Source organism: Macrotis lagotis, chromosome 1 (genome assembly GCF_037893015.1).
Source record: "Macrotis lagotis isolate mMagLag1 chromosome 1, bilby.v1.9.chrom.fasta, whole genome shotgun sequence".
Lineage (NCBI taxonomy): Eukaryota > Metazoa > Chordata > Mammalia > Peramelemorphia > Peramelidae > Macrotis > Macrotis lagotis.
This window is the reverse complement of record NC_133658.1, coordinates 238,217,933-238,242,957: the sequence shown is the minus strand read 5'-3', so window position 1 is coordinate 238,242,957 and position 25,025 is coordinate 238,217,933. Positions and strand designations below refer to the sequence as shown.

The 25,025-nt window shown below is 38.4% G+C and overlaps 1 protein-coding gene across 5 annotated transcripts in view; it reads left to right on the top strand.

The window, feature by feature from the left end:
- The window catches only part of PLB1 (phospholipase B1), a 224,008-nt gene that overhangs the window by 83,953 nt on the left and 115,030 nt on the right, over nucleotides 1-25,025 (top strand). For all 5 annotated transcript variants that reach the window (XM_074209801.1, XM_074209798.1, XM_074209799.1 and 2 more), the window contains 5 exons: nucleotides 8,146-8,204; nucleotides 11,876-11,949; nucleotides 12,938-12,981; nucleotides 21,533-21,641; nucleotides 24,873-24,924. In XM_074209801.1, coding sequence (XP_074065902.1) covers nucleotides 8,146-8,204; nucleotides 11,876-11,949; nucleotides 12,938-12,981; nucleotides 21,533-21,641; nucleotides 24,873-24,924 — 338 coding nt within the window. The remainder of the gene's footprint in view (nucleotides 1-8,145; nucleotides 8,205-11,875; nucleotides 11,950-12,937; nucleotides 12,982-21,532; nucleotides 21,642-24,872; nucleotides 24,925-25,025) is intronic.

Sequence of the window (25,025 nt, the reverse complement as noted above, 5' to 3'; positions counted from 1 at the left end):
GGTTTCAAAAGAAGCTGTTTTTTACTTTTAAGAACAGAAACTGATGGTTACCCAAAATGAATAGTGTGGTCTGACCTGCGTTTTGCTTGGAAATGGTAGCTCTGGGAATTTCAAGAGGAGTCCTTGACAAGCTGTGCTTCTTATTCCAATCTATCTTAGAACACTGAGGGTACCTTAGATAGTTCTATAAACCAATGAGTTATTTGGGGTGAGAGATTCTTGGTAAATAAGAGTTACCTGTGTCAACCCTTTGGCATTTTATGATGAGAGTAAAAATGAGTATGAGAAAGAGAACTGAATATTTTAAAAGTGCAAAGTGCTTTTACTTAAATTATCTCCTTTGAGTCTTCTGGATGCTCTGGGAAGTAAGTGTTATAAATATTGTTACCTCCTATTGTATGTTATTGTTGTTCAATCATTTCCAAATTTTTGTGACCTCATTTAAGGTTTTCTTGGCAATGATAATGGAGTAGTGTACCATTTCCTTCTCCAGTCCATTTTGTAGATAAGGAATTTGATGCAAACGGGGTTAAGTAACTGGCCCAGAGACACAAAGCTAGTATCTAAAGCAGGATCTGAACTTGGGTCCCCCAGATTCTAGACACCACACTTTATTTGTCTATTGAACTGCCTGCTCCTCCATTTTATATAGGTGAAGAAATTGATTCTCATGGAGAGTATGTGATTTTTTCTCAAGGTTTTACAAGTGTAAATTTGGATTTTTTCCTACTGTGCCATCCAATGAGGAGTAAATGCTGCTCTCCTTTACCTCTTCCTTTGCAGGCATACATAAAACATGACAACTTTCTTTTTGGAAACCCAAAATCTTTTATTAACATATTCTTTTTTAACAGTATTTTTTTTACAATTACATGTAAAGATAAATTTTAACATTCATTTAAAAAAGTTTTTTTTGAGTTCCAAATTTTTTTCATTCCTCCTCCATGTCTTCCAATAAGTAATTTGATATAGGTTATAGATGTGCAATCATGTAAAACATATTAGTTATGTTGACAATTTTCTAAATACTTTTTTTTTTGGTGTCTTGTGTCTGTAAATTCATTGATATAGGGAACTCTTAAGGAGAAAATTCCTTCTATCAGTATAGATCTATAGCTACTCTGCACTCAGTGGTGTTAAATCTTTTAGCTCTTCTGGGCTGCATTACCCTAAAAAACTCCTCAAGGGCCTCCCCTATTATGGCCCCAGTTGGACATACCTGCGTGGTGACATGCCAGAAAGTACTAGATGATTTTTGTCAGAGGCAGGAGGACTTAAACTCTGGCTTTGTTGACTCAGAGACTGGACATTCTATTCATCAGGTCCCAGTGCCTTACTCATTCATGTTATTTTACATTATCAGAGTTTCCATAATGTGAGTAGGATCAAGGGAAAATAGATGAACCCCCTAGCTTCCCATTAGGCAAAGGAACAAAGTATTTATACTGTACAGGATAGGAATAGTCAAATGGTATATAGCTGCCTCCCTCCCTATTCCTATCTGTTTTCATTTCATCAATGTCATAACCCTCCTTGTTTCAAATGAGCCATATGGGATCACCTACATGAGTAGAGTGCATTAAAGATTAAAGGATATGAAAAGATAGGAGGGAAGTATAGGCATTGAGAAATTGGGGTTGCATTGCCAATTGGACATGGTTCTCATAAGCAAGTGTGTGTGTGTTTTACAACCTAGGTCCCTCATGTGACTTGTTCGACTCTACTGGTAAAAGTTAAGTAAGGCAGTAAAAATGCAGAGGTAATAACAGTTTATAATTAAATATTCCTCTGAGGTTTACAAAGCTCTTTATAAGTATGGAGCATTGGAAAGAATGCTGATTTTGAAGCAATATGATCTAGGTTGGAATCCTGGTTCTGCCACTCTTTCTGTGTGTCCCAAGGAAAGTCACTTCCTCTCTGTGGGTTCAGTTTCCCCAACTGTAACATGAAGGGTTTGAGCATAATACCTTTTCTGTTTTAATGCTGGTATGCTGTAAGATAAGTATGACTGGCATTGAGATTCACATTTTACAGGGGAGGAAACTAAGACCCAGAGACGTTGACTTGCCTTCAATCACCACAGATAGTAATTGTTAGCTAGTTAGATGGTACAGTGGATAGAGTCCCTGGAAAGATCTGAGTTCAAATCTAGCCTCAGATACTTCCTAGCTGTGTGGCTCTGGGTAAGTCTCTTAACCTCTGTTTGCCTTATTCTACTGGAGAAGGCAATGGCAAACCACTTTGACATTCTTGTCAAGAAAACCCCAGGGACAGGATTGTTATGATATGGTCTACAGGGTCAGAGAGGTGGACATGATTGAATGACCAAACAACAACAAGCAGTAAGTGTTACCCAGAGGATCAGGATCCAAATCTGTCCTTATTCTAAGCCCAGTGAGTGGTTTTAGTTGTGGAGGTTCAAGAGTAACTCTTCCCTGAATTCTCATTTCCAGAAGTCAACATTTGAAAAGAAAAGTCTAAAGAGGAAAACATAAATGCATGTTATTCAGTCCCTAAAGTAGAACAGGAAAGACAGACCCTTTAATTCTCATCCTACCCTGCTATTTCCTATTTGAAGTCTTTTCTCTCAATACCCCAGAATTTTCACTGCTCTAATCTGCTTTTTCATATGCCTTTTTTGACTTCTCCCCATTCTCAGTTAACTCTATCAATATTTTTGTAGTTCGGGAAGCTGTTTATCCAACTGTTTGAGGGTTTTGTGACACAGTCTACACTGGAAAGGTTGCATTTGGGGGAATGATAGGGAAGGCTCCCTACTGCCAATGAACTAAATCCCACTTTTAAATTACTTCTTCCCTGGCAAATGGAAAGAATGCTGGATTTGGGAGTAACCTGGGTTTTAATCCCAGCCCTGTCACTTTTTGGCTATGTGACTTTGGTCAACTCACCTAATTTCTCTGGACCTCAGTTTTCTCATCTGTGAATAGAAGGTTTTGGACTGGAGGATTTCTAAGGTCTTCCCTGGTTTGGCTAAAGGACTGGATGTGTTATTTTTTTGCTTTTAAAAAAATTTCCTTCTTTAGCTCATCTAGGAATTCTTGTTGGGTTTGTATCCAATCTGTATCTTTTTTGTTTAGATGCGTAAGAGATCAAAGGTGCAAAAGAATTTAGGTAATCTTCAACTTGACTCCACTCAGCCCAGCAAATCCCTTCTGCCACACCCTCTACTTGATAATGGGAGCCCCTCCTGAAACAGATCAGAGGAAAGAAATAACCCAAAGATCACCTTGTTTTCCAAAACAAAGCTTATTTAGCCAAGTCAATTAGTTCACCACAATGTTGATGTTATCTTAAGAGCAGCTGAGTGAGTTTGAAAGGCCTAACTTGTGAATAATGAAAAGTAGACTGGCTTTTAAGCTTCCAAGACCTAGTGGTTTTAGATAATATTAAGTCAGCCACAACCACCATTCCTTCAAGTCAGAAAAGACAAAACAAATAAACAGCAGAGTCTTCCTTAAGTTATTAGAATCAGAATCCCTCCAAATCTATTTCCTGAATTAAACTTTAATACATAGATGACAGTTTTCCATATATCCTAAACGACAACCAAGTTTACTGTTACCCTTGTCACAAAAAAATCAACATGGTTCCATAGAGAGAGAGAATATTGGATTTGGAGGCTTAATTTGAGCTCTGGAAACTCTGGGTTCTGAACTTGTCTTTTATAAAGTCCCTTAGCTTGTCTAGAGATGGAAGAAACTTTCAAAATGGATCATAAGGGCAGAATTAGCTTAGCAATTCTAACATGGTACCCCCGAAACCTTTTCCAAAACCACATAGAAAATGAGTCAAAACAAATTCTAAATGGAAAAATGAAGAAAATATCACAGTGAGTCATTTTTGTAGCTCAGGACTGCTTAGAAAAAGAGATAGCTCTGGAGTGAACAGAACCAGTACCTGCTGTAGGCAGCAGCAGTGGGGAGCAGCTCAGAGCCCAGGGATAGTAAGGAGATTGAACAACTAATCAGAAAGATATGCCAGGAGACCTCTGTATCAGTCCTGGGGGGCAGCAACAGGTGTCATCTGGCAGCTTTGCCGCCCATTACCCAATTCCGGATCATAGAACCAGACATTCAAGCCAGTCATTCTCCTCCCCATCTACGGTGATTCTAACAAAAAGTTAAGAAATAGGCTGAAAAAAATGAACAAAATCAAAATAATATCTTGATCATGAAAAGTTTCTATGATGACAGGGAAGCTCAAGACATAAATATAAAAGAAGACAATGATATGAAAACATATACAATCAATGACTTAAAGAAAGATACAGATTAGACACCAGCCCAACAAGAATTCCTAGATGAGCTAAAGAAAGACAGTTTTTTAAAAGCAAAAAAATAATCAAATAAACAAGGTAGAGGGTAAAGGTGGAGGGGGAAGAAATGAGAGCCATGAATGAAAATTAAGAAAAGAGATTTAACAGCTTGGTAAAAGAGGCATAAAAATTATATCAGAAAAATATCTCCTCAAAAATAAAAATTGGCCAAATGGTAGGAAATGGTACAAAGTTTTGCTGAAGAAAATAATTTCAATTAAATTAGGATTGGCTAACTGGAAACTGATGGCTCCACAAGATATCAAAGAAACAATAAAATCAAATCAAAAGTCTGAAAAAAAAATGTGAATATCTCATAGGCAAAGACAACTGACCTTGAAAATAAATCAAGGAGAGATAATTGAAGAAACCTCAGAGACCATCCTCTCATTTTACAAATAAATGACTTGTCCAAAGCCTTCCAAGTAGGATCTGAATCAGACTCTAACTTTCTATTGATGTCATACTACTTTCCTCAATTTCTTCATATGTGAACCTCCCTAACAGGTTTATTGTGAAGATCAAATGAGATAATGTAGTAAAAACATTTTGTAAACATTAAAGCCTATATAAATATGAATTATTATGATATGTAATCTGTTCTCTGATAAAAGTCCAAAACCTCCTATATGAGAAATCTGCAAGATCTTGAATGTTATGATGATGTATCTATCAACATACTGTCATTTTGTTTGGATGTTTTATACCAGATGATATGCAGCTAAACAGCCCACAGATTTAATCTTATCACTTAACTGTCCTTTCCTCCTACAATCATTTATAAAATGCAATATCACTGGGTTGTGCCTCTAGCTATCCATGATATTAACTAGCACTAAAACAGGAATCAAGGTCAACCAAAAAATGTGTTAGCTTCCTATACTTTTTTTTTTTTTTTAGCTTTTGCAAGACAATGGGGTTAAGTGGCTTGCCCAAGGCCAGACAGGTAGGTAAATATTAAGTGTCTGGATTTGAACTCAGGTACTCCTGACTCCAGAGTGCTCTATCCACTGCCCCACCTAGAGGCCCCCTATACTTTCACATAACAGTTCAAACTCTTCCCATTCCATGCATGAGTTAATCTTACTCATCTGATATGTAAAGAAGGAGCTAGTACTTTGAGGGAAATGTCAAAAGAGATGAGGAAAAATCTGAATGAAAAGTTTTTCCTTTCCCTCTTTTAAATGGGTAAGTGATTAAGTTAACTTAAGCTGCCCTTTTCACTGACACAGATTAGATATGATTCTTAAAGAGATTTGGGAAACCCAGAGGGTAAATTTAGGAATCTGTAATTCCCTTACTCTTCCCCACTTCCAAGCAAGGACTCCTGAGATAGTAAGGACCACCAGGGACTAAAGTAATGTAGGTAAAGGTATAATTGTTAATCTTTAGTGATAGTCTTGTCTTGCCCATATTCTGATTTCTTTGAGATCTGGCCTTTTGTTCCTTGACCTGGAGACCCATTCTCATTTGTTATGGTCAGTCGCATCACTTGAAGTTAAGCTTCAAAAAACATGTCATAAGTATGAAATACTAGTGGGGAAAAGCATGAACCTAGAAGGTACTAATAAGAAAACTGGTGATAGGATTCCAGCAAAGGTAACAATAATAATTATAATTGTATTACCCCTTTCACTGGATGATTGTGAGAAAAGTGCTTTTTGAATGTTATAAATGTGAGCTATTACTAGCTTTGTGACCCTGATGTGTTATTTACTTCTTGGCATTTGAGGCAAACATAAGACTCTAAGTTGCAGAGAAGAAATCAACCCACATTGGCATTATGGGAGATTGGATAAGAGATTCTCTGAAGAGGTTTCCTGATTGGGAAATTCCTTATATTAATAAAATCAGAGGTCCTTTCCCTGTCCCATCCTTATTATTAATAAATGTGTTGGTATTTTCATTTGTGTTTTATAAGAAGAACTAATGGTGATACATCAGCCTTTTCAGTTACCCATGTAACTCTTGAACATTTAACAATGAATATCATACCTAGGACAGGGTGACTTGGACTTTGCCTTAAGGATCCAACATTTATATGGTACTGACCATACTAATATTCAATTAGTAAGAATATTTGGTTAAAATGAGAAGTTATCCAAAGGCAGCTTCCTCCACATGATCCTTCCTAAAGTAAGTAACTACCTCCTAGGCTCAGCCAAAATCCACCCTTTTTCCCTGAGTGGTGTCTTCTGTAGCAGTCACACAACTCTCTAGCATCTTTTGGATTCTCTGACTCCCCACTAAGGAGTAGCATCCCAAGGCTTCTCTGCTATAGGGTCATGTGTCCTGAAGTCCAAGGTCTCTCCTTCTTCCCCTAGATCTGAGGTCTCTGCTTCCTACCATAACTTCTTTTGCCCTGGGCATTAGAAGTATTAGTGATGGTTATGGTCAGTTACTTGAACTCAAATATGGAAGGCAATAAATATATCCAAAAAAGGGAAAAACTCTGTAGAAATGTCAGTGAACAGCCGACTTTCAGTCTTGACATGAGAGTATTACAAATGATTTTTGCCTTCCCAAGGAAAGCAAGTATCTGAAGGGAACACGACCTTCCTGGCTGTTGAGATTGTAGAGAAATTAGAGACCAGTTGTCTCCATTCCCAGGAGTCTAGAACTGGAACACTTTGAACTTTTCCCTCATTAAATGCTAATATTGTCCCTGAGTGAATATAATTATGCTTTGGGGATGTAGATTTTATTCGATTTAGTGTGTTGTCATCTTTGCTATTGAAAGTGTCTGGTTCCTTTTTGTATTGTTTCATGTTTTATAAAATATGGTTGCTCTTTGACAAAAAAAAGTGAGCATCTTTGGAGACAATGTTCTTAGATATTCTAGCAGTTTCAGTGTATCTGTCTTGGGTTATGGCCAAAAGAAGCCTTTCCAGATCCCTCTAAATGGTGAAGTCTTCCCTATCTGGATTATCTCCATTTTATCTTGTATCCCTCTTCTTTGTACATTGCTATCTATATATTGTCTTTGTATATTGTCCTTGAAGGTCAGGACTGGTTTTTGCCTTTGTATCTCTGCAATTAGCAAAGTGTTTATTAAATGTCTGCTGACTGACTAACTGACTGGCGACCAAACCAATAAGCCTTACATGTAACCCAAATATCTGTGACTTTTGGTGTGACTGAGGCATCTTGGACATGCCCTTCTGACATGCCTGCCTGTCCCAGCTAAACTCATCTTCTACAAGAAGCCCTTCCCAAATCCCTATTAATTCTAATGCTTCCCTTGACTGATTATTCCTGATTAATCTTGTATAAAGCTTGTGTGTACAAAGTTATTTGCATGTGGTTCAATTTCCTTACCTGTAAAAAGGGGGAATAATCAACATACCTAATCCCAGTGTTCTCAGAACACTAAGAAGCTCAAAGGCAGCAGAAAGAAGCCTGGTATTGGGATCAAAGGGAAGTAGATGTGATGCTCCACTCCAAAGCTTCCAGCTTGTGCCACCCTTATTTAACCTCTCTGGGTCTCAGCCCTCAACAAGAGAGCTAGGCTAAATGACCTCCACAGTTCTTCTGACTCCAGATCTATGATACTATGATCCCAGGTAGAGACCTTTGTAAACTCAGTCCCCTAAAGTGTTTCTGTTCTGTTATTTCATCCCTAAGTCAAATGTAGTAAGGAAAACTTTTTTTTTTAATATCTACTCTCCTGGATGAAAGGAACTAAAAGAAAATTCTTTAAAGTTTTCTAGGTTCTCTTGATTTGCTGTATGGTGAAAGGATCTCAGGTTATATAATCTAAGCTCCCTTTCATAATCTCTTGTTTTATTTTATTTTTTTTATTTTTTCAGTTCATAATTTGAGGCCTGCTGACATTAAGGTGATTGGAGCCCTAGGAGATTCACTTACAGTAAGTCATTTGCATTGGGGGAAGGAAAATGTGTCTAACCAGGTTCAAACCAATTTAATAAAGAATTTTTAAGTGCTTAGGATATTATAGTGTTAAATTCTTAACATATTAAACCAAAAAAATGACATAGTATCAGTCCACAAGGAGATGGGCAGTAATACCATGTATACAGGTAAGTCAATGATAAAAACAAAGCAATTTCAAAGAATGAGAGTAGATTATTAACTTAGAAGTGCAGAAGGAGAGTTTAGGCAACAGGCCATGAAAAAGATGAGATGTCAGAGATTGAATGTTCAATACAGAAACCAGAAAGTTGGCTGGTTTGGCTAGGGCAGAGCACATGTAATAAAGGCAGGAAAGACAAGTTGAAGCCAGATAGTTAAAGGTCTTAAATGTAAAACTGGCCTTTTTTATTCTAGAGGTAATAGGGAGCCATTGATGTTTCTTGAGCAGGAGAATGGCATGGTCAGACTTGTGCTTTAGGTTTGGGATAGGTTGAGGAAGTCTTTGTCAACATGAGGTCCTAGAAACAAAGTCCTATTCCAGAGCAAATCCCATGATTTCTTTCCCTCTTATCTATAATAGCTAAATCATTTATTTGCTTTAAATTTCCAAGATATTCTTCTTCCTCCCTAGCATAGCTTTCACATCAGCACTCTGCCACTTATAGTTTGTTGTGAAAGGGAGGAGGATTATTTGAAATCTAAAGCTGGGATAAGGGCAAAGGGTCAAAATGACAAAGAGAAATAGTCAGAAGGTATGTAATAATAATCAAAATTATAATTGCTCATATTTATATTGCACTCAAAGTTTGCAAAACATAATTTCATTTGATCCTCACAACAACTCTGAAGCTGGGTGTTATTATCCCTAGTTTACAGATGAGGAAACTGAGGCATAAAAAAATTAAATGACTTGCCCAGGGCCACATAGCTATTAAATGTCTGAGGTCATATATGAATTCAGGTCTTTCTACTACTCTACTATTCTCTACACTACTAAGCTACTCTGGTGGGTAGAGCAGTAGGAAGAGAGGGTGATGGTAATAAATTCTACCCAGCTTTGCACCACTTCTGCTCTAAAAGAAACCTAGAGGCCACCCCCACCCCTCCAGCTGCTCAGGGAGAAAACTAGGTATTCAGAAGTTTTATTTCTCTGAGTAGTTCCCAAAGTCCTCAAGAAGCAACTGAACATGGGGAAGGATCCCCAGATGCAGGAGAGAAATCTGTCAGGCTATTTTTACTGGAGATTTGTAACTCATTTGGAAGTAACCCTTGATAAGGGATCTTCTTTTTTGCTTTGAAAGCCCCCCCCCCCACATGGGTTTAATACCCTACAAATGCCACAATGACCTCACCAATTAGAAAGGGCAGATGGTTTTTCATTAGCTTTCTGGAATTTTCTTCTGGGATGGTACCTGGCAGCTCTTATTCAAGAAACAGTAAAGATGGGTCTGCTTTTGTTCTGGTCCCTATCACTTATTCCTGGCTCTTCTAGTTCCTTTCTTTAGCATCCTTTCAGGGTAGGTAATGAGTCATCAGGTGTCAGAAAAGTCTTATAGGTTTTTTCCTGAATGAAATGGAATTTCTTCAATGAGGCAACAGCTTCTGGCAAGATCTGAACAGGGAAGCTAGAGAATGGAGGGGGGAAAGCAAGGAATGCTGGAAAAACCAACAGACCTGAATTTACTACCCCACACCCCCATTTGGGAGGTCAGATTCCTATTCAATACATAATTTGCCAGCTTTGCCTACTTAGAAATATGTAGAATGTTAATAATATTTGTCCTTCATTCTAAAAGAAGACTACAACATCAGGGAGATGATACCATGATAAGCACATGCCTTGTATTTGAGCGAGGAGGATGCTATGCTAAGTCACCAGTCTCACTTTTTCCTCCAGCCATCTGGGTCCAATGGCTAGATATGAATCAGGACAATTGGAGTAAGGCCCGGATGTGAGACAATTAGGGATAAGTGACTTGCCCAATTTCTCACAGCTAGTAAATGTTTGAGGTTGGATTTGAACTCCTGTCCTCCAGACTTCAGTGATCTATCTACTGTGCCACCTAGGTGCCCTATGTAGAATGTTAGAACCTGGGAGGACCTCAGAAATTACTTAGTTCTAGCATTCTTAACATAGTATATGTCATAGACTCTTTTGGCAATCTGAACCATGGTCTATGAACCCCATTAATGGAATGATATTTTGTCATCTCCATTCATGATGGAAGGAAATGCTAAATTTCAATCATTAGTGAAAATAAAGATTTTTTTTCTCATCCAAGTTCATGGACCCTCCAAGGAGTCTATGGATCATAGGTTAAGAACCCTTGATCTAGTCCAGTACTCACATTTTACAGATGGAAAGATAGAGGCACCGAAAGGGTAAGTGATTTGCCTTGATTCACATAGTTAATTTATAACAGAGGTAGGGCTAGGAAGGGGAAACCTGAATTCAAATGTGGCCTCAGATACTTGAAAGCTGTGTGAACCTAGGCAAGTCACTTAACTTTATTTGTCTCAGTTTCCTCACCTGTAAAATGAGCTGGAGAAGGAAATGGCAAACAATGCAAATGCATCTGCCAAGAAAACCTCAACTGGGGCCAAGAAGTGTCAGACATGGCTGAACATGTTGACTTACCCTTAGGGACTCTTCCAGTAGTAGCTGGTAGAGATGGAAATCAACCAGGTTCCACTCTCTTTCCACTGTCCCAAGACGGATACTTTGAATTTTATAACTTTAGTTAAGGAATTTCCCTCACGCAGGAAGACAGCCAGCACTCACAACTAACCCCTGGCCAAGTGTCTGCTTGGAGTGTTTCTTAACTTTTTTGGAAGACTGTACCTATCTGTAATGAAGCAAGACAGGCCTGGCTAACAGACTTTTGGACAACAAACTAGGATAGAAAGGTCAAAAGAAAATTTGCTTCTTGCTTTCCCTCTTTCCTTCCCTCACCCTTAAAAAAGACTGTCATAGGAGAGGAATCTAATAGGCAATCTCTGTGAGAGGCAGTGAGTTGAAGAGGATGACAGAGTCAAAGCTCAGAACTAGAGAGAGCTGGATTCAAGTCATGTTTTAATTTTTTTTTAAATTTATGGAATAAACAAGAATTTTCATCAGATGACATGATAAAAAAAGATAACTAACTGCACAGACTTTCAAATACAAGTGCAGCTTGCTATTCCTTTTAAATATATAATAAAGTTATATAATTTTATTTCCTCCTTTTTTTTCTTCCCTTCTCCCCCACCCCATGACTATCTTTAGACACAAATAGGTGTGTGTGTGTGTGTGTGTGTGTGTGTGCACGTGTGTGTATTTATTTTTATGTAAAATTGTTCCATAACACTTCTAGTTAGCAGTTCTTTTCCTGGATGTGGATAGCAACCTGGCTCTGTAATTCTGGACAAATCATTTAATATCTCAGTGCTCCCAGGCAAGTATAAATTGGAAAGAAGGTGCAGACCTCTTATTGGTAGAGAAAGTTTCTCATACTAATGAAGTTTGAATTTCTCTCCATCTCTAAAAATATGGGTTGACATGTCCAGTCAAACCTCTGAGGAGGAGAAAGGATAAGTCCTGAGTTTAGATATGATAAATTGTCATCTCTAAATGTATCTCTCTCTCTCTCTCTCTCTCTCTCTGTCTCTCTTCTTTTTAAATGCCAGGCAGCCAATGGAGCAGGATCCAAACCTGGCAATATCCTTGATGTCTTAACTCAATACCGAGGTCTCTCTTGGAGGTGAGTGTATCACCATCCTTAAGACCCTGTGAGAGGTAAGGGCAAGGTTTCCCAAAGACAAGAAGTGTGTTGACGGAGGCTACTCTTAGAGGAGATAGGGAAGGAACAACCTGATGAATTTAGTTCATATCATCTGAAAGATGTCATCAGTTTCCCCAAGGATAGAGATTGATATCTGAGTACTTATTTGAGATCCAAACCACAGAATATAGGATAGTTTTGACCTGGAAAAATCACACTGCTACTCTCTTCTAGGATCTCTCCACTATTTTTAAGGATTTCTTGCAAATAACAGACCTTACGAGTGTCACAGACTGTCAGAACTGATAGGGACCCTAAAAATCATCTCTTTCAGTCCCTTCCAAAAGAATCATAGAATTTGGGAGCTGAAAGGGTCCTCAGTGACCATCTGGTCCAACCACCTTATTTTACAGATGAGGTGACTGAGACCCATTCTCAAAATAACTATCTGGAAGTTAAAGGCTCTAGGCAGGTCCTATGATCACAAGAGCTAGAAAGGCAAATGACTTTAAATACAAGGAAAAAAATGTTTGGTTAATTTAGTTTCCTTACTCCAAGTCCCATGCCCTGAGTGAACAAAATAGGTCATAGTGGGAAAAATCCTAGATTTGAAGGTATAGAATTTTGATTAAATCTCATTTCTTCCTTTTATGACCTGGGCCTCAGTTTCCTTATCTGTAAAATGAGAAGGGTTGAACTACTTGGCCTCTAACGTGTCCTCCAGTTCTAAAATCTTTGATTCAACCTGAACGTTTAGAAGTCGGATTTTGGAGAGAAAAGGCAGGAGGAGAGAGGGAATCTTTCTACTGAACAAAGGGGTAACAGAGTGAATGTACAGTGTTAGCCCAGGCAGGAAAAGAATCGCTTCCCGTGTGAGAGGCCCTTGGACGTGTGGTTCTGTTTCCCAGACCTTCTAATCACAGTTTTCTTCCCCACATTCTCCCCACCCGCCCCCACCTTGGAGCAGTATCGGAGGGAATGAGAACATCAGCACCGTCACTACCCTAGCAAGTGAGTACCTACTCTGTGGCTTCTGGAAGGGACTGGGGAGCCCTGGGGTGAGACAGAGCACAGGGGGACTTCGGAGGCCAGGTGGCTCCAGTGGAGGCATCTGGCAGCCAGGGAGCATCCCTCCTAAAGGCTACTACGCACCACCAGAGGTAGCGTTTCCAGTGATGCAAACCATGAAGCTACCGCCCACGGGGAGGATGAGGCACTGTGCGGGGAAGCGAGAGTGAGCAGCAGGGGGCACTGTGCCCCTGGCACTGGAGTCCACCCCTCCACCCCAGCCAGGCTGGCCAAGGCTGTTGGGCTTGGGGATGGAACTTGTAACTGAGGTCGGGAGAGCCGGCGGGGAGGTGAGTGACTGAACTAATTCTTAAAGAGAAAGTGAGAGGAGAGGGTGTGGGACTGGGAAATGAAGGAAAAGAGAGACCCAGAAAAAAGGGGGAAATAATGTGAAGGAAAGCCGACTGGAATGGAGTCAAGGAGCATTTACTAAGTATGTATTATGTGCCTGCCACTTCCTAAGCACTGGGGATAAAAAAAAAACCAAAGCATCCCCTCCCTTCTCCAATCTATACATATACATAGAGCCCCTGATCTGAAGGAGCTTGCAGTCTAAGTGAAGGCAGGCAGGCACCACTGAAGTCCTAAGATGGAAGTTGAACCCTGTCTCTGTTACTTAGCTGTGTCAGTTTAGTTAAGTCACTTAACCTTAGCTGCTCTCTGTTTCTTAGGAGTGGTTGAATTTTGATGCCCCCTGAGGAACCTTTTAACTCTAGATCTAGAGAGGGAGGGAAGTAAGAAAGGAAAGGAGGAGGAAGAGGGAAGAAAGGAAAGAAAGAAGGAAAGAATGAAAAAAGGGAGGAAGGAAAGAAGGAAGGGAGGAAGAAAGGGAGGAAGGAAAGAAGAAAGGAAATTAAGAAGGAAGGGAAGAAGAGAAGAAGGAAGAAAGGAAGGGGAGGGAGAAAGGGAAAGAAGAAATGAAGGAAAAAAGGAAGGGAGAAAAGGAGAAAGGGAGGAAAGAAAGAAGGAAGAAAGGAAAAAGAAGGGAGAAAGGAAAGAAAAAAGGAAATTAAGAAGGAAGGAAGGATAAAAAGGAAAGAAGGAATGAAAGGGAAAACAAGAAGAAAAAAGAGGGGGAAAAGATGAAGGGGGTTGTGAGAGTATTTGTCCCTTGAATTTAGAATCTTTATAAAAATAAGTGAAGATTACCACTCATAGAGTGGTAATACTGTTTTTTGGACGCACTGGGACTCTAGGCTCTGGAAGAACAAAGAGCTAAGCCTGGTGTGTTATTAAATGTGATATAGTGTGTGTACCCAATATCATATGTAATGTTACCTTCATAGCAGTGAGGGATGAAGAGAGTCTGTTATCTTGATTTCACTCTGCAAACATAGCCATATTTGGGGCCTAAACTATTTTACATTTCTTTTTTAAGTCTGAGTACAGTGTGTCATATTCCTAAGTCCCTTAACATTTTCCACAAGGGGAATTGTGTACTTATCCTTGTGTTTACCCCCTTTATTATATTTCTTTGCAAGTTATGATACTTTTAAGCCATCTCAAAATCTGTTATTAAGACTTTGATCCTTAATAACAGAAAGTGATGTCATAACCAAGAGTAAACAGAACTGAACAGGACAGAGAACTTGGAGCTCAGCCCAGACTCGGGGAATTTTAAGTAGGCACAATTCTGTGCCCAAATGTATTCCCTGACTTCTTCATTTCAAGGTCTGTACAAATGAGCTATAAATAAGCTTCTTTGGTGCTGAGGGATTATTTGGGATGCTCAGTAGATGTGAGTCACTGTACAATCAGCATCCTATAGAGCAGCATTGCTGCTAACCATTTCAGAGTGTGTTATAGCTTGAAGTGCTAGCTTAAGCCCAGAGCAGCTGGTTTTCCATCAATCATCAGTCATTTAAGTGCCCACCATGTGCCAAGCACTTGGAATACTAAGACAGAAAAGAAAGTCTTCGTTAAACATTAGGGGAACAGGCAAAGAAAATAATGAATCTTTGATCTCAAGGAGTTTGTATCTTATCAGGGAAGATAATATATGCACATGTAAGTAAATGAAAACTATAGATAAGCTAATACAAATATATACAAGGTAATTTCCAGAGAGGGAGAAGAATGGCTAGCTGGTGGTAAAGAGGAAAGGTCTTTTGTTGGAGGCAACAACTGAACTGAGCTTTGAAAGATTCTAGGGATTCCTAGGGGAGAGAGTAGAGGGAGGATAAGGAATGGAGAGGGAGAGATCAAGCCTGGGATTTGGAGATGGAATGTTTTCTGTAAGGAATAGCAAGAAAACCATTTTAGCTAAACTGTGGGGTAGATGAAGGGGAGTAACATGAAAGAAACCTGAAGAGGTTGGTTAGAGTCAAGTTGTCAAGGACTTCCAGGACTCAACAAGGAAGTTTGAGATTGATACTGGTTCATTTCATGGTGGCATCTTGGATAATATGATTTGGGGCATCTGGGTCAAACAGTAACAAAGTCTCCTAGAACTGCAATGCCCTTAACCAAAGAAAGTATTTAAAGGGCAGAGAAGAGAAAAGAGCCTGAGTAGATCTGTGTTGTGGTTGAGAGAATACTAAGTTTGGAGTCCAAAGATTTGATGTGGAATTTTGAACCTGCTTTTTGTTACTTAAGAATATCACTTCCCATCTTGATACCTTGGTTTCCTCTTTGGTAAAATAAAGGGATTAACTGAGGTGGCCTATGAATTTCTTTCCAGTTCTTGAACTCTTTGTGTTCTATAAAATAAGGGGGTTGAAGCAGAAGATGATCTTGAAAGTGAATTCCATCTCTAAAAGTCTCATCCAGTGATCCAAAGTGTTATGGAGTGATTCAGTTTTATTGGACAAACATTTATTAAATTCCATCTATGTGCAGAATTCTCTGTTGGAAAATGGTATATAAAAAATGAAATAAAACACAATACCTGTTTTCCAGTAGCTTCTAATCTAACAGGGAGATAAGGCCTATACAAGTAACTACAGTACAAATCAGAATGGGATAAGTGTATAAGTGAAGTATCAAAAGATGTTATTTCAAAAATTAGAGATCACTCGATAGATGATCTAGCAAAGTTCTAAAAGATATGGCATCTTTGTTGAGTCATGAGGAAAGGATTTTAACAAGCAGATGACTACAGAAGGGACTAGGCTTGGTAGAGAAAAGCCATAGAAGTAAGAGATTGAGGTATAGAGAATAGTATCATTAGTCTGGAATATGCCAAAAGATTTCCAGGTTTGTGGTTGACCTTGCTAAATAAGGTCATCACACATCTTTGTGAAAAATCACCTTTGTAGCTTAATAGTGTGCCTGCTTCAAAGACAAAACTAGGGAAATAACTTCGTACAAATATTTTGATGTTTCAATGCTTCTAAAATCTCACAAGTCTGGGTACTTTCCCCACTGGTACAAATTTCCAATTATTCATTTCTTTACATCCTGTACAATTGTTTTCCTTTATCCTTCTATAAACTCCTCCATGTAGAATCTATCCAAAGAGCTAGATATGCACCTCAAAATTTTTTCAGATTTTATAGCTATCAATGCCACCTCAGATTCTCCATCACTCCTCACTTACCATATCTGATCAGTCTATTCATATTTAGAAACTTTGCTTCTGGGGTGGCTAGGTGGCACAGTGGATAGAGCACCAGCCCTGGAGTCAGGAGTACCTGAGTTCAAATCCAGCCTCAGACATTTAATAATTACCTAGCTGTGTGGCCCCAGGCAAGCCACTTAACTCCACTGCTTTGCAAAAAAAAAAATCCTAAAAAAAAAGGAAAAGAAACTTTGCATCTTAAATGTGGAATTGAAAGGAACCATGACCTTTAAAAATGTCTCTTATACCACTTCTTGCATGCCATTTATAATATGCTACTTACCAGATGACTAGATGATGACACTGGACTTGAAGTTAAGAAAATCTGATTGGGCACTGGTCTTGGAGTTAAGAAGACCTGAGTTCAAATCCTACTCCATATCCTATTAGCTGTGACCCTGGACAAGTCACTTATCTCTCAGTCTCAGGAAAATAGAATCCATTTTTCTGTATTGTTACCATTTAGATTTTTGTACTGGACATCATCATAAAAGTGATGAATGCTTTTTTTGAACAGGTCTTAAGTGATATTAATAATCAGATCATTTGAACAAAATTATCAAAGCGATTGTTTCTATGGATGAATATATTGTAACTGTAACATATGAATGGGAAATGCTTGTTGAATGAAAATCATTAAGGCTGCATATTGTTCTCTTAATAAGTTCGCTTGTTGTTTCTTGCAAGCAATAGAAAATAAAAAACAGTTGTATCTTGAGATCCACTCTGAGGAGTCATCTATGATAGCCTGCTAGTTTCCTTCTCATGTTTTTATTAAGGATACCTTGGATGTAGCCTAGAACATTTTCTAAAAGATTTTATAGAATTGAAAAAATAGTCCTATGTGTCAGCAGTTACTGATTTCTTCTCTTTCTTGCTTTTTTGGGGAAATAACTGATCTTCCATTAAGGAAATTTTCTTCTCTTTAAGTTATCTTGAAAATATTGCCCCCAGATTCTTCATAACTTGGCAGATTGACTGCTGACCACAAAATACTGAATTGTAGAATGAGAGAGGCACTCTATACTTGTTTTGTTTTAATTTCTAATGGGAGAGAAAGTAAAGGTTGCAAATGATAAGTGATAGGTTCCCCCTTCACTGTGGGTCTTTAAGCAAAAACTGAATTACTACTTTTTAGGAATGTTGTAAATATTATTCAAGTATGGTTGGACATGAAGATGGCCTCTGTGGTACCTCCCAAGTCTGATATTCTGCAATCCTGCCCTCAGCATGAACTTCCTTTTTTATAAATTTGGTTGTGTCCAGTTGTCCTTCCTGAATTCATTCTCTTGAATGCTATTTCTCCTTCTTCTATGATGATTTTGAAAACAAAAGCATTAAGTTCAAATGTGCTGGTTTCATTTTCATCAATGAGACTAGATCACTGGCAAAATACTGGAAGTCCTCTTCCATTTCACATTTTTATGTTGTCCTAGTTCTACAAGAAATACTCTTGAGATGATTTGCCTTAGTTGAGCTTTGTGATAAACTTTGTTCAGGTTTGTTTTTGCCTCCACTGCCTTTCATTATTTGTGAGGTGACTCTCTCTTTATAATCATCTTTCATCCATTTCTGAAATGTGTTGAAAAGCATTGCTCTTGGCTGCTAAGTGTCTCTCTCTTTTGTTTTTTATTTTTTTTTAGGTTTTTGCAAGGCAAATGGGGTTAAGTGGCTTGCCCAAGGCCACACAGCTAGGTAATTAATTATTAAGTGTCTGAGGCTGGATTTGAACTCAGGTACTCCTGACTCCAGGGCCAGTGCTCTATACACTGTCACCTAACCACCCCTGCTAAGTCTCTCTTAACTAAAGACGATGTGTTTTGTGGACTCTGCTTTCTTATTATGATGAATACTTTATATAGATTAAACTTTAATAAATGTCAATAATCCAAATTAAATAGAAAAGTTACTTGTTAATTTTTAGAATCAATAGCTTATTAGAGGTCTTGTAATTGTTCACAATATCTTCATATATGTTCCTTTCTTTTAAGTTAGTATTGTTTAATCTCCATTCTAACCAGATCTGACAGTACGCAGATGAAATGACTTGAAAAGAATCCCATAACTACTCATATCTTTTCTTTTAAGAGACTGCAATTTTTGTTTTGTGATGTTCTTTGGTACTCAATAAGTCTAACATCTTCAAACTCTCTTCCTAAAAAAAGTATCCACAACATATAGATGTGAGACTTCTGTATAGCTGAGGAACCTTTGACTTCATTCATTTCTGCCTACTGAACTATACTTTCCAAAAGTTTCCCCTCGTTCCTCTGCCTCTTTCTACACTGCTCTTACTATGTATTGGGGTACAAGTTGAGTTAGTTTAATGTTCTCAAGTTCTTAGAATTTCTCCAATTCATCGGCTGCCCAGACATTGTTACGTGAGCTGTCGTTATCTTGTTCCTTTGTTCATGTTCACACAAATATTTCAAGGCAAAGACCAAGTGTTTCATGAAATAGTATTTCTTATTGCCCTTAAGTGAATGATGGAGTCAGTTCCACCACCTTCTTTCTTTGCCTTCTCAGTGAGAACCTGTAGTTATGGAAAAGGGTATCTATAAGATATTTTAGAAAAGTCCATTCCTGTATGTCTCTTGGGAATCGAGTTATTGCATATACAGCATACAACAAGTGTTTGATGAGATTTACCATTCCAGGAGAAACAATTGCTTGCATCTCTGCTACTCTGGTATCAAGCCTTTGCAAATGCAGGATCATAAGTTTATAGCTTTGGGACTAGGAAGGACTTTAGAAGTCCAAACCCTTCAATTCGAAGATGAAGGGACTTGGGCAAGCTTAAGTGACTTACACCTGTTCACGAAGCTAATATGTGGCAGAGGCAGTTAGGTGGCCTAGTGGATAGAGGGCAAGACCGGTAGTCAAGATCTGAGTCCCAATCTGACCTCAGACACTTATTAGCTAGGTGACTTAGCTTCTTCCTGCCTCAGTTTCTTCATCTGTACAATGGGAAGAATAATAGCAGCACATACCTCCCAAGGTTGTGATGAAAATCAAATGAGAGACTATTTGTCAAATGCCTTGTGAATCTAAAAGTACTGTAGAGGATGTCAAAAAAGTCATAATCTGGTTAAAAATTATTTTCATTTGAGCTATTAAAGTTTATTTAATTTAAGTGATTAATGTTATTTAGTTTAAACTATTAAAGCTTAAAACTGAACTATGACTTGAGATTCTATAAATTATAGCTATTATTTTTAGTAAAAGCAATAACCCTGGGCTTCTGGCTCCAATCCAGTACTCTCTAATCAAGAGTATGCCTTGATCTAATCAAGAGTAATCTGGACCTTGCTGAACTGTGAATAGAGAGGTGGTGTGGTGATTAGAGCCCTCATCCTAAAATCAGGAGAACCTGGCTTTAAATCCTGCTTCATGTCCTTATTGGCTGGGTCACCCTGGATGAGTGAGCTGCTTAAGCTCTAGTGAACAGTTTTCTTACCTGTAAAATGAGGGTTTAGGTACTCGAAGACCTCCAAGGTCACTCCCAGCTCTAAATTCATGATTCTATGATAGAAGTCACATGATTCCATTTCTTTGGGAAAATTGCCTCTGTCCATAAATCTTTAACCACTCTTTTATTTCTCAAATAACTGTTACTATAACTTTCATACTATGTAATGACTTTTATTCTGCTGCAGACTATTGCCTCACTTTGTCTTTTATCATTACCCCAGCCACTCAGCCTGATGCTTTAGGAGATGCCCCAAACCCTACCTGAAACTTGCCTGCCCTTCCCAGCCTGGTCTTAGCAGTAACCTTTCTTTTCTTTTTTGATTTTTGCAAGGCAATGTGGTTAAGTGACTTGCCCAAGATCACACAGTTAAGCAAGTATTAAGGATCTGAGATCAGATTTGAACTCAGATCCTTCTGACCCCAGGGCTGGTTCTCTATCCACTGTGCCACCTGCCACTTTCTAAAAAGTACTTATTTCATTCAATATTTCCCAATTACTGGTAATTTGAAGGTGAACTTACATATAATTACATATAAATTTACATATTACATATAAATTACATTAAACATTTCAATATTCTTTATAATTTTGAGTTCGAAATTCTCTCCCTTCCACTTCTCTACCCTCCTTAAGAAGGCAAGTAATTTGATTTCAATTATACATGTGAAGTTATTTCAAATCTATTTCCATATTTGCCATCATGCAAAAGAAAACTAACAAAATAAGGCAATAAAAATAAAGTTTAAAAAAAGTATGCTTCAATCTGCATTCAGTCACAGGTTCTCTGGAGGTAGATAGCATTTTTCATCAGGGGGTCCTGTAGAATGTCACTACTGATCATCCTTACAATGTTCTAGCAATAACCTTTATCAGACCTTGCTTCACCTCATTTCCACCTTTATGTTGTTTTATCTACTCCCTGACCCCAATTCTGCATCTTGTGCTCCCTAAAGGGTTAGTTAAACAAGTTTTGGATTAGGGCTAAGAAAGTGCCTTTCCTAAGTTTACAGATGAGATTTTTTTTTTTATTTAGGTCTTAAGCTTTAAGAGGATAGATTTGGTACTAGAAGGAGCCTGAGAAGTCCTCTGGGCCAACTTTCTAATAAGCAAGAGGAAAACAAAGTCCACAAAAGTTGTATTACTTAACCAAGGTCATATAAGAAATAATGGATAGAAGTGGAATCCAAGCCCAGATCTTGACTAGCACCAACCAATGTGTTCTGTTATTTAAAAGAACCTCATCACCCCAAGCCTTTATTTCCTTCCTTGTGCCCCTCAGTGTCTACACCCCAGATTTTCACAAACTCAAATGCATTTTCTTTGGGTGATATTCCCTTTGAGGTCAGAGATTTGAGGGAACCTTTATTTCTTCCCCCTGTCTTTCCTTTTTCTATCTCTGAGTTGGATTTCCCAGGAAACTTTCCTACAGAATTGAATTTTTATCTTTGCTCTTATGTTTGTAGACATCCTCAGGGAATTCAACCCATCTCTTACTGGATTCTCCACTGGCACTGGAAACCAGAACACCTTTAGGGCCTTCCTGAACCAGGCTGTGGCAGGAGCCAAAGCCAAGTAAGTAGTGACCTTTGTGGGGGGGAAGTCATAGAAAAATCAGAGGATTCCTACTTGTTGGCTTCCTAGCCTAGATTATGACTGTCGAATTAGGTGGGTGTTCTGTACAAGGAAGATTTGGGAGCGTTGGGCCTGCCAATGCTTTCCCTTTGAGGGGAATTTCTAGGTTCAATGCAGAATGTTTAGTATATGTTGTGTATTAGGTTTATATGTGTATATTGCATGCGTGCATGTATGTATTGATGTATGTACAGATATGCATTGTATGTGTGTTGCATGTGTGTTGTTTACATGTCGGTGTGTATGTAGGAGGCAGGAATTTAGGAGGAGGAGCATGAAAGGAATGAATTCTTCTATGTTTGTTATATTTATTACCCTAGTTCTATAAATAAAGAAATCACCATGTTCAGATATCAAAATAAATTTAATTTCTAGAATACATCAACACTTTTGGGGGGCATATTACCAATAGCTATTATTTCAGAGCTTGATTTGGATTGAGAACCTTGGTTCAAACCCCTGCCACTCACTCACCATGCAACCTTAGACAAGTCACTTAACCTTTGGTAGTCCTCCTTTGTAAGATGAAGGCTTTGGATTCTAAGGTCCCTACAACTCTATGGCTGCACTCCTAAGATCCTCATATCACCTTCAGGAAACTGCTCTTTCCTACCCTGGAAATATTAGCATAATAAATTAACTAATATGATAATATTAAGGATATTATTGTCCTTAATTGTGCTCAACCCAGCTCCTTTACTTCTAAACAGCTGCTTTGGGTCCTCTCAGACCCACCAAGAGCAAATCCATGTATGATCAATTAACAAGCATTTATTAAATATCTACTTATGTACCAGGTGCTGAAAATAGTACAAAGACAAAAGAGAAACTTTTGTTCATGGGGAAAGGCAACGTGTTCATTTATAAAAATATACAAAATCATATCAAATAGATACAAGGTATAGGTGGGAGGAGGGAAGACATTAATGGGGGTAGGGGTGGAGGGAATGATCAGGAAAGGCCTTGTATAGAAGGTATTTCCTGAGCTAAGTCTTGAATGGATTCAAATAGGTTATGCTATTGTTATAGATGAAAGATGCTCAACTTGGGTCGAACTTTGCACATTTTACTCATGGGTGAGCAGAAGAATCAGTCTGATTAGCAGTTTCTGATTGTGGCTTCCAAGCCTTGGCACTATCAAGTTCTTGCTCTGAGTTTGCTGCCTTGTCAATGAAGAAATAAGCAGTCAGCCTTGGGTGAAAAAAGAGAAACAAAGCCAAACACAAAATAAAACCCCTTCCCTGCAGCTTGTACATTTTCATTGTTGAATGTTCAACTCTTCATGACCCTATTTTGGAGTTTTCTTGGCAAAGTTATGAAGTAGTTTGCCATTTCCTTCTCCAGCTCATTTTACAGAAGAGAAACTGAGGTAAATGGGATTAAGCAATTTGCTTGATATTACATAACTACTAAGTGTCTGAAACCAGATTTGAATTCATAAGATAAGTTGTCCTGGTTCCAAGCTCAGAGCTCTGTTTACTGTCCATATTTCACATAGCAGAGGTTTAATAAATATCTGTTAGATTGAACTGAATTATTTTAAATTCCCTAACTCTAACCCTTAAGAAAAGCAGAAACCTTGTACTTCAGTCATCAGAAGTCTAAAGACGTAGCATAACTGGATATGTGACTGTATAGCCATTTAAATGGTGGCAGGGACTGGTTTTACCAAATTGATTTGGTCCTGGGGCCTTTTGGTATCATTAGAACAGAGCTGGAGGCAATGACCTATACTAAGAGTGATCCATCTACCTCTTCAGCCACTACATCAGAAAAGGAACAGAGGCACAAGGCAGTAACTGACAGAGATGCCAGGTTTTTTAAAACTTTGCTAGGAATTCTGAGAATTTCTCTCATTAGGGATTGACCTGCCCATCTATTTGGCCTAGGCTAATATTGAGAATGAGCTACATTCCCTGACCCCTCACAAGTTGAGAATGTTAAAGGGGAAGAAGTCATGAAGCCTTCTGGACTCATGAAGCTATCAAAGGATTAAACACTACCTCTCAAAGAATCAGCATCTGCAGTACATAACCAACAGCTGCCTGTAGTCATATTAATTTAAATGGATTTCAGCACCAGAACTTTGTGAAATAGATTTGCAATTGCTATTTTCTCCACTTCATAGACAGAGATGATGAGAAATGAAGAGGCAATTTAAACTAGAATATCTGTAGGACATGACCTCTTTTCTTTTGGGACATGCTTTGTCTTGGTATATGGAATTAATTTTTGGAATGAACCAATTGGTTTCCTTAGCTAAAACTTACTTGACTGGAAAGGGTCAAAGGGTGAAAGTCCTAGTTCTTCCTGAGATCTGCATATGTCAGCCAATCACTGCCATTTATAAGTTGCTTTAAAGCTTGCAAAGCACATTATATTCATTATCTCATTTGAGCCTCATAACAACCCTTTGAGAAAGGAGCTACCACCTGAGATAGGAGAGAGAGAGATTGGAAAGCACAGCAACTGCTCAACCACTTTTAGGGATTTCCCAGGTGACAATGGGATTAGAAAAGATCGATCTAGGATCCCCTAGCAGGGATCTGAGTATTAAATGACAGTTCTTTTAGACTCCTGGTCCCTTTCCTCCTCAGTCTTCCCCCTACTACCACCCCTAGGAACCCAATAGCTTTATCCTACCCGTTGGATGCCAAAGCTTGGCACTGTGGATCCCTATCCAGTTATGTCCTCCCTCTAACATGCCCATGTTATTAATTTTCTTGAAAAATTACACACATAAAAAAACTATCATTAGTGCCTGCTAGATTGGTGAGTAAGTTTACTATCCTAAATCTGTAGTTACTAAGAAGCTTTGCTATATCCAAACTGGGACACTGGAAGTATCCAAACTGGGGTACTGAGAGGCAGAGTATGTGGTAACCATAGTGTTACTATTTTAAAACTTATCTTAAAAAACAAAGAAAAAGATATAATAAACCATTTAATGACCCAAGGAATGACAGAAAAGATTACATCAGAATTTCCACTTGGTAATGGAAATATAGGGGCATCTAAATTTAGGGACTTCAGGCACCCTCTTACAGTATTTTCCTTTTGTCTACCTTCATGCAGAATTGTATTCCTACCTTCTCTTCTCTCTACCATAACTTCTTTGTGATCCCATGATATCATCACTACTTTTAAAATATTCTTTCTTTGTTATTGTAGGGATCTGCCTAGCCAGGCTAGGAGATTAGTGGACCTGATGAAGAATGATGCAGTAAGTATGAATTCAGTGATTGGTTGAAAGGAGTCTGAGAACTTATTGATTATGAAACTGTCTTGTATAGAATGCTAGGTCAGAGGAATCAGGTACAGACG